The sequence below is a fragment of the Condylostylus longicornis genome, unplaced genomic scaffold (assembly GCF_029603195.1).
Source record: "Condylostylus longicornis isolate FDR11 unplaced genomic scaffold, ASM2960319v2 ptg000098l, whole genome shotgun sequence".
NCBI classification, from domain to species: domain Eukaryota; kingdom Metazoa; phylum Arthropoda; class Insecta; order Diptera; family Dolichopodidae; genus Condylostylus; species Condylostylus longicornis.
The window spans coordinates 2,180,452-2,189,435 of NW_026578066.1; the positions used below are offsets into that span (position 1 = coordinate 2,180,452).

An 8,984-nucleotide genomic window follows, 5' to 3' on the forward strand; every position below is an offset into this window, starting at 1 on the left:
AAAATCTTGAAAAGAACTACAGTAACAATATGAACAATTTATTTTAGGCTACGTTAGTTTCAACAAACGGAATCTTCAATTTCAATAGACGCTTTTTTTAAGCTATATCTCAGAAAATTAGTTGCACACTATATTTAGCTTTTTTTATTCGTTTTTTTTTTTTTTGAACATTTTTATTCATAATTTCGTTAAAAAAAGATATTTCTCCAAAATTTCTTTTGATTTAAGAAAAAGTCCTTCAGTTATAGAAAGACATGTTCAGAATACCATGTTTTCGTATAAAAGTCAAATTATTGTTTCAAATTTCAACAAAAAATTATTTCTTTTTTTTAAATAAATCTGACGTACATAAATATTATTAGAATAGAGTTATTTCTATTATTTGCAATCAGACAAAGTCTGATCTCGAAAAGTGTTCACGTCATACGACTTTCATCTTACTAATGGATGAAAAAAATGTGCAAGCACTTGTTTCAAATAATACTTTTACTCTAAAAATAAATTCTAAAAATAATAACTCACAACTGTCAACAGATATCTAATTAGATTTTCAGTTTTCTTTTAAGAGCTAAAAATTTTATTTACTTTTATTACTTAACCAATTTCAAAAAGTTTAAATTAAGTATTTATATTATATATGGCAAATGTTGCTTTGAGACTAGCAACAAAGTATTTTTTCAATCGTAGATAGCGTATAATGTTGTTTACAACATATACAAAAAAAACAGATTATGCGCAGAAATAATTTTAATTCAAGGATAATTTTTATTCATGTGTCGAAAAGTGAAATGAAAATTATATTTTTTTAAATTGTTTAAAAGACCAAAAATTTTAATTTTTTAAACGAAATGTAAATTAAAACTAATAAATTTTAATTATATTCATGTATAGTAAATAATTCTTAAAACATTTTTGAATTGGTGCATACCAGAAAATTTTTTTGCGACGTTTAGGTATTTGCAATGCTATTTGACTTTTGTAGTTTTGTAGTTACAACACGAACCATCATTATTGGACGCAGTTCTTTGATTGCGATAAGCACGCATATGAATTTGAATTTTCAGACTAATTGATCCACTGTTTAACATACATACATACACTTAAAAAACTTCATTTTCTGGTAATAATACTAGTTTTCTGAATAAGTATAAGTAGTGTTGTCGGTAGTGGGATGCTAAAGTTTTGATTTGAGATGCCAACTGTCGAATAAATTTCATTGAACCGTACTCGTTTCTCTAATGTAGGTATACATGTAATTACATTAGCATTATGTTATGTTATTTTCTAAATTAGTTACTGCAATATTATGTAGTTATTTGAATACATACATATTTGCGTGTACATATATACATATTAAATGTTCTTTGAAATAGATTCTTTTCCAAAAAATTAAAATTTAAAAAAATAGGAGTTATAAAAATTATAGAAATTTTGTAATTTCTTAAACACATTAATATTATTGCTGGGGTTAGGACATATTTAATCAAGATACATTCGATACATTTTTGTGAAACCAAGTTGGCAACCTTATGAAAAAATTGAATGATAGGTAATAGTAAAATATGTATGTTTGTTTGTATACTGACAGGTGATTCAAGGTTTTCTTGCCATTTTTGTTGTTTTTTGATTTTTTGTATATGTTAATACATTCATTTCATCTAATGAAAACCACAAATCATAACTATAAACTTACCCAAATATTTTATAATAAGGTTAGTATTTAAGTATGTATGCCTTTCTCTACATGTTTGCACGTATCTGGAAAAAGTAAATCTTAAAAGTAGTTACGTATTTGAAACGGACAATGTAGCCATAGCGGCAGGGTTCCATAAACAAATTAACGTAGGAATAACCGTAAATTTGATTGCAGAAAGGCCAGTATTTTTTAAAACACTTGGGAATTTTAAGAATGTCTTCTAATTTTTTTTCAAATAAAATTAAATTTTGTGAATATTTACTTAAAGTATTTACCTGTTTTTTATTTCACTATAATTTTTAATTATTAAAATCACAAAAATATTTATTTGATAAAAGAATATTACTAATTAAAAATTTTTACCAAAATCAAAATATGTAAAATTTTAATAAAAAATTTTTTTTTTGCAATGTAAATAATGATCTCACAATATCATAGAATATGATGCTAAGCAAATAAATAATAAACTAAAATTTATTTACATGCAAACATACACACATATTTGCTGTTCTTTAATCTTTGCTGTATGTGTCTTAAACAGGGATCGTGAACATTTATTTGCAATGTACCCCACTTTAAAATGTAAGGCGTGGGCTCAAATTACATATTATATAGATACATAGATATATGTTATTTACATAGAATAAAATTTGTTTAAACTTTATTGCAAGTAAATCTTACCACACAAAAATTTATCTTTCAAAATCATGTTATGAAGTTTTTATTAAATGACATTTACGTATCGAATTTGTATTACCTATTAGAAGTTTATGTAAATTACGTCTTTATATTTCGTGCTATGTAAATACATAAGAGCATAATTAAGTACAAAGAAAAAAATTTTAATTTTTTTTTCTGAGATTCGAATTAAATGGATAGATTGGTTTGCATTTATAATATGTAAGAATTTTCTTTTATGTGATATATGCAGTTACGAATTATTTTGATATATATCGATAATATAATAGGTCTTTTATATTAACCCATAAAATAAATATTTTTCAAACTAAATATCAAAATGAGTAAGAGTATTCAAATTAGAAAATTATTTTTACGGTTACACATTCACAAAATTACAATTTATTAGACATTAAAATTTTCGGATATATGTAACTCCTATTAAAAAATTTTGCGTGATTGACATTTTGTCAATTATGGTGCATTTAATCTCGTTTTCTTAAAGGCTTTGAAATCAATTGAACATTATTAGATCAAGGTTGACGTTATGGAATTTCGAAACGCTTCCTTCGCGTTAACAAGAGTATTACTGTAGCTTATTTAAGATATTTGACAGACTTTGTAATTGCCGCTATTTTCATTAAAAACGTATGTTTATGATTTTAAATTTAATTTGACATATTAAATTCAAATCTTTTGTTTTTTGATGAAATGAATATTTTTCTCTACTTTTGTTTTTGGTTACTTTCCCGGAAATTTTTCATTAAAGTGTAAGTTCATTGTGAAAATAATGCAGTTAACAGTGTGATTATCAAATATTTTTTTTTCTACCTTGTTTTATTTGCTGCGTTTATATGCGAAGCCGACTTCAAGCAGTTTTCGAGCTTTTATAAACGCTACTTGATTTGTCGATCCGATAAAATTATTAAATTGGCTTGACGATCGATCGCTTATACGCGAATTGAAAGATTAAAAATGACAAATTAATGCAAAATGTTTGTCAACTAATGCCAAATTCAACTCAAGTCTGTACTGCTATACGCAAATTAAACTTCCGTCAAGTACTTGAATAAAGTAATTGTTTGCTTGGTATTACAATTTAAAATTTTTAAAAAAGGAAAACTGAAAGAATATTGTTCTAATTGTACACGTTCAATTTTTCATTTAACTGTTAATTCCGATCATGTTTTTAAGCTCTCATTCCTTTTTTTATTATACATACAATTGAAGAGAAAAAGAGATTGCAAAATGAATGTATATTTTCATTCCACTTAAATAATGGTTACACATTGCAAAATAAAGTTGACATTTATGACGTTTGATTGTGAGACAAAAGTAATTGACAAGCAATTTCGCATTCAATTTTCCACTAAATTTTTCGTTTATTATAAAAGTGGCAATTATTTTGATTTAATTGAAATTATTTTTTACTAAATGAGTTCTCCGCCATGCGGAATTGTAAATTGTTTCTGAAATAGAACAGTACGGTAACACCTACCTTATATATAAGAATAAAAAATAAGAAAAGGCGCTGGCCGAGGTTATCAAAAGAATTTGATAAGTATATTCGAATTTGGAAGCACTGTAGCTGTACAAAAACAAAGTTTTTGAAAGATTACGATAATATGTGATAACTTTACGATCTAGTGACATTTATGATTTAATCATTTAACAAAAGCCGGTATATACATACATATGAACATATATAAATTAGTATAAATTGTGCTTGAGTTATATTTTTGTATTCAATTTTCATTAAACAAATTTAAGAAATTTGTTTTTATTTCTCAATTTGCTTTAGTTCACCTTCAGAACTTTGAAGTGGTTTGTGGTCTAAATAAATTCGCAAGCAGAAAAAAAATAATTGTAGTTAAACATGGCTGAAACAGTTGGAAAGGTAAGATTTATTTTTCTCCATTTCACTGCTAGATAAGTATGTTCCGTTCATATGTACCAACATATGACCGGAATCTTACAATTTTTTTTTAAATATAAAATATCATTTTTAAAAAGATTTAGTATCAAAGTGAATAGGGGTTAAAATTGTCTGTATATTTTGGAAAAAATTAAGCAGAATTTCAAGTCAATGAACATACCTGTAATCTTACTTGGAACTACAATTTTAATGTTTACATTGATTTATTGTTGAATTTACCGAAAATAATTGAAATAAAATTTCCACCAAAATAATGTTCCAATATTCTAAGTAAAAAGCAAATTACAAATACAAATGTTACATTTATAAAAAACTATGTGACATACATACGTGTACATAGTTCATTAATGTACATATGCATGTACATATACATTTACATTGAATAATAAAGTGAGGGAAACGAAACATATTTTACCTACATATCTAGCTTATTACGGTAAAAATAACGTTTTTCCTACGGTTTCAACTTCCCATACCCCATTTCAAAGTAAAGGAAACCTTTTGAATATATGTAGATGTCTACCTGGGTATTGACAAAAAAAATCCATTAAAAATGCTAAAGTTCGATTTAATAACCAATGACTGAAAACTTTGCACCGACATATACATGTAACAGGTGTTTACAAAAATACACTAATTTTGCCAATTAGACTTGCAAATTTTTAATTGCATTTTGGTGTATTTTGTAAAAATAAAATTGATCAAACCTAACAAATTGTGATAAAATTTACTCAGTGATACACAAGTATTTGTTTTTTAAAATATTTGGTCTTATTAGTTTATTTGTAAATTTCGAACTTTACAAAATATGTCTATTTTTTAACGCTGCTTAAAATGCACATAAGACACATAGAATGCATTTAGTATGCATAAACGTTAACTTCCTAAAATCGCAAAAATTGTTTTGCCTTGCGCCTATCTACCTATAATAATTTACATTCATAATTATATGTGCATATATGTACCTATTTATATTAAACTATGTACAATTTTAAATTTTACTTTTGAATTTTTTAATAAGGTTATAAAATGTCGTGCTGCAGTTGCTTGGGAACCTAAAAAGCCGCTAACTATTGAAAACGTAGAAGTTCATCCGCCAAAAGCTCATGAAGTTCGTGTAAAAATTATTGCAACTGGCGTTTGTCATACAGATGCATATGCTCTAGGTGGACTTGACGCTGAAGGTGTATTCCCAGTAATATTAGGGCATGAAGGTGCTGGTATTGTAGAAAGTGTTGGAGAAGGTGTAACGAAGTTTAAACCTGGGGATAAAGTAATTCCTCTGTACATTCCACAATGTGGTGATTGCGAATACTGTAAACATCCGAAAACCAATCTTTGCCAAAAAGTAAGAGCTACCCAAGGAAAAGGTGTAATGCCTGATGGTACAACACGCTTTAGTTGTAATGGTAAAGCAATCTATCATTTTATGGGAACTTCAACTTTCTCTGAGTACACAGTTGTTACTGATATTAATTTGTGTAAAGTATGTTAAGAAAATAATTCCAGGTTTAATTTTGTCTGACTGAAAATAATTATTTTAGATAAATGAAAAAGCACCATTAAACAAAGTTTGCCTATTGGGTTGTGGAATTCCAACTGGATACGGAGCTGCACTAAATACCGCTAAAGTAAGTCAAGACATTTTGCTATACATATACTTATGTATATACATATTTTTTAATATTTATGCTTAAAAAAAAATAAACATACATAAGTTTTCAATTATAGCACTTTATAATTATCTTATCACTAATGCATGACTATCCAAATTTAAAAAAATAAATGCTAAAATTTAATTTATTTGCTTTTGTTAACTGAAAAGCAAACAGTAATTTTCTGTTATGTTATCAAGCAAATTTAAATTGAAAAACGAAAAAATTTTGTTAAAAATATTAAGTTTGCTTTAATATAAAACATGTTATGTAGGTTGAACCAGGCAGCGTTTGCGCTATTTGGGGTCTTGGTGCTGTTGGTCTTGCAGTTGCCATGGGTTGCAAAGCAGCAGGTGCATCAAAAATTTATGGTATTGATATTAATCCTGCCAAATTTGAAGTAGGTAAAAAATTTGGTGTTACTGATTTTGTAAATCCAAAGGACCATGGTGATACACCAATACAAAATGTTCTTGTTGACATGACAAATGGTGGATTTGATTTTACTTTTGAGTGTATAGGAAATGTAAATACAATGAGATCAGCTTTAGAAGCATGTCATAAAGGATGGGGTACCGCCGTTATTATTGGTGTTGCTGCTTCTGGTCAAGAAATTTCAACAAAACCGTTCCAATTAATTACGGGAAGAACATGGAAAGGAACTGCATTTGGTGGATATAAAAGTGTTGAATCAGTACCAAATTTAGTCGACTCATACATGAATAAAAAATTAATGGTTGATGAATTTATTACACATACCATGAACTTAAATGATATTAACAAAGCATTTGACTATATGCATGAAGGTAAAAGCATTAGAAGTGTTGTAGAGTTCTAAAGTGAAAAAAAAAATAATGTTATGAATTCTTTATATTTGGTCTTTTGTTATAAATTACATTTTTATATTACTATGTATATTAAATATTACAAATGTATACAGTTCTTTTTTGCTACGAATAAAATTTGGCGTATTGAGAAATTTTATTTTTAATTTTTAATTATTTTATGAAATGTGCTTCAAGTTCAAGTGGCAAAATTATTCGCATTGATTATATTAATTGCAAAGTGTTATTTTAATTAAACATAATGGAATATAAGAATATCGTAGTGTTCACCTTGAATATTTTATTCACTTGATATAATAAATACAGCAATCAACAATATTTTTACCATTTCAAATTTATCGTCCTTAACACACATTTGTTATAAATGTACATGTATGAAAAAAAAATGCTTTATTGATTTTTAGTAACAATTTTGTGTATATTTTATAGACGTTATTCGTGTAAAAGTAAGTATTTCTATATATATATATATGTATGTACATATTGTATATTGTGTATTGTACTTATAAATCTTACAAAAGAAATAAAGTTAAGGATGAACCGTAGAGAATGCCTTTAACAAATATTTGTTTTGTTGGTATTATGTTAACTCGTTTTCGTGTTGCGTGTTTAATTTACATTGTGGGATTATTTTTCTCCTTTTGTGGTTTTTATATTTTCACAAGTTTTCATCAAAATATAAAATTTGCATAACATAATTGCCAAAAACATAATCAATCATAATTTGTTTTTTTTTTTTTTTACAAAACATAAATTTGAATTAGGGCGACAAGCGCAGCTAATATTTCCAACGCCTTGGAAATTATCATAAAAATCAAAAGATTGTTTGCAACTTAGTTTTTACAGATTTGCTGTTTTTATTACTTTTTGTTAAACTACAATAGAAGGATTTTAAGTTAGAAAAATTTATGTAATATGTTTCAAATTAAGTACATTAAACATATTAGATTTTATTGCACTTAGAAGTTGCACTCAAATTTAATTGGATTATTCGCGTATTAATATCTAGCTCTAACTCAAGATACAAGATACTACCTAGTAATGTATACAGCGTTATAATGGATTTCTTTGAGATAAATTTTGAGAAAATTTAAACAGTAAACAAGGAGAATATACAATACATTGTACAAAGGCTAAAAATAAGCGATATAAATAGTAATAATATATCAAGAATAAGCTCAAATTAGGTTACAAGAATCTAACAAGGCGAGCGAAAATTATTTACTGACATAGAATAAATATTTTATTGTAAAAATTTTATTTTCTTTCTAATATCTCTTTGTTATTTTATTTTTTATTTTGTATTATTATAATGAGTATATGTATAAATTGTTACTTAGAGTAAAAATCGATAAAGTAATAAAAAGCGTATATATATTTCGGTTTTGTATCAAAACTTCACAAAAATACTTGTTGATATTTTTTTAAAATAACTTTAAAACTATGTTTTATCTTTTTTATTTTAGGTATATTATATATGCATATCCAATTTTAGGTTTAAGGGGAAAATAAAATCGGCACGGACAAATTAATTTGGGGATAAACCTAAAAGGCAACTTTTTTTTTGTCAATAACTTGACTATTATTTAAAATGTGTAAATCAAAAAGGGTATTTTGTCTTGAAACAAAAGACAAAAGGCAACAACAGAATAAAAAAGAAAAAAGGAAAAATCTTTAAATGAAAATTCTCTGGAACAAAAACAACGAAGAATGTGAAGTAAAGATATTTTTCTACTCATTTCTGTTTTTCTAACTTATTTTATTTTCTATTATATTGCTATGGTTATTATATCGTGATCTACAAAGTATATTTTATATATATAAAAGTAAACTAACTATAACAATTTGTTTAAAGTTAAGGTTCCTGTGTAATACTGAACGGACACAAAGGGTAAACAAAAAAATTCTTATATAAAAAGTAAAATTAGAGTAAAAAAAAAATATGTACATAAAATGTATAATATATTGTAGTAAGAGTTTCAGTTTTGAAATAAGGATAATTTTAAAAGGATATTTTAGAAGAAAAAAAAAGGGATTGTGTTTTATAATTTAAAGTAAAGTAACCTTATATTAAAATATTTTGTAGAAAATAAAGCTGTGTTATATTTATGTATGTATATAAATAATAGAAAAGAGACTTACAATATTAAAGCTTAGAAAAGAAATCAAAATTG

The 8,984-nt window shown here is 25.8% G+C and overlaps 1 protein-coding gene across 4 annotated transcripts; it reads left to right on the forward strand.

The window, feature by feature from the left end:
• The first annotated feature begins 831 nt into the window (after nucleotides 1-831).
• On the forward strand, nucleotides 832-6,949 carry LOC129613925 (alcohol dehydrogenase class-3). Of its 4 annotated transcripts, none has more exons than XM_055528268.1 (5): nucleotides 832-850; nucleotides 4,176-4,271; nucleotides 5,332-5,796; nucleotides 5,855-5,941; nucleotides 6,240-6,949. In XM_055528268.1, the coding sequence occupies exons 2-5, from the start codon at nucleotides 4,251-4,253 to the stop codon at nucleotides 6,801-6,803; spliced, it is 1,137 nt and encodes a 378-aa protein (XP_055384243.1). In that variant the 5' UTR covers nucleotides 832-850; nucleotides 4,176-4,250; the 3' UTR covers nucleotides 6,804-6,949. The 4 variants fall into 4 exon arrangements, with proteins under 4 accessions (XP_055384243.1, XP_055384244.1, XP_055384242.1 ...); XM_055528269.1 differs by lacking the exon at nucleotides 832-850 and adding an exon at nucleotides 935-953; XM_055528267.1 differs by lacking the exon at nucleotides 832-850 and adding an exon at nucleotides 1,072-1,240.
• Nucleotides 6,950-8,984: the final 2,035 nt, after the last annotated feature.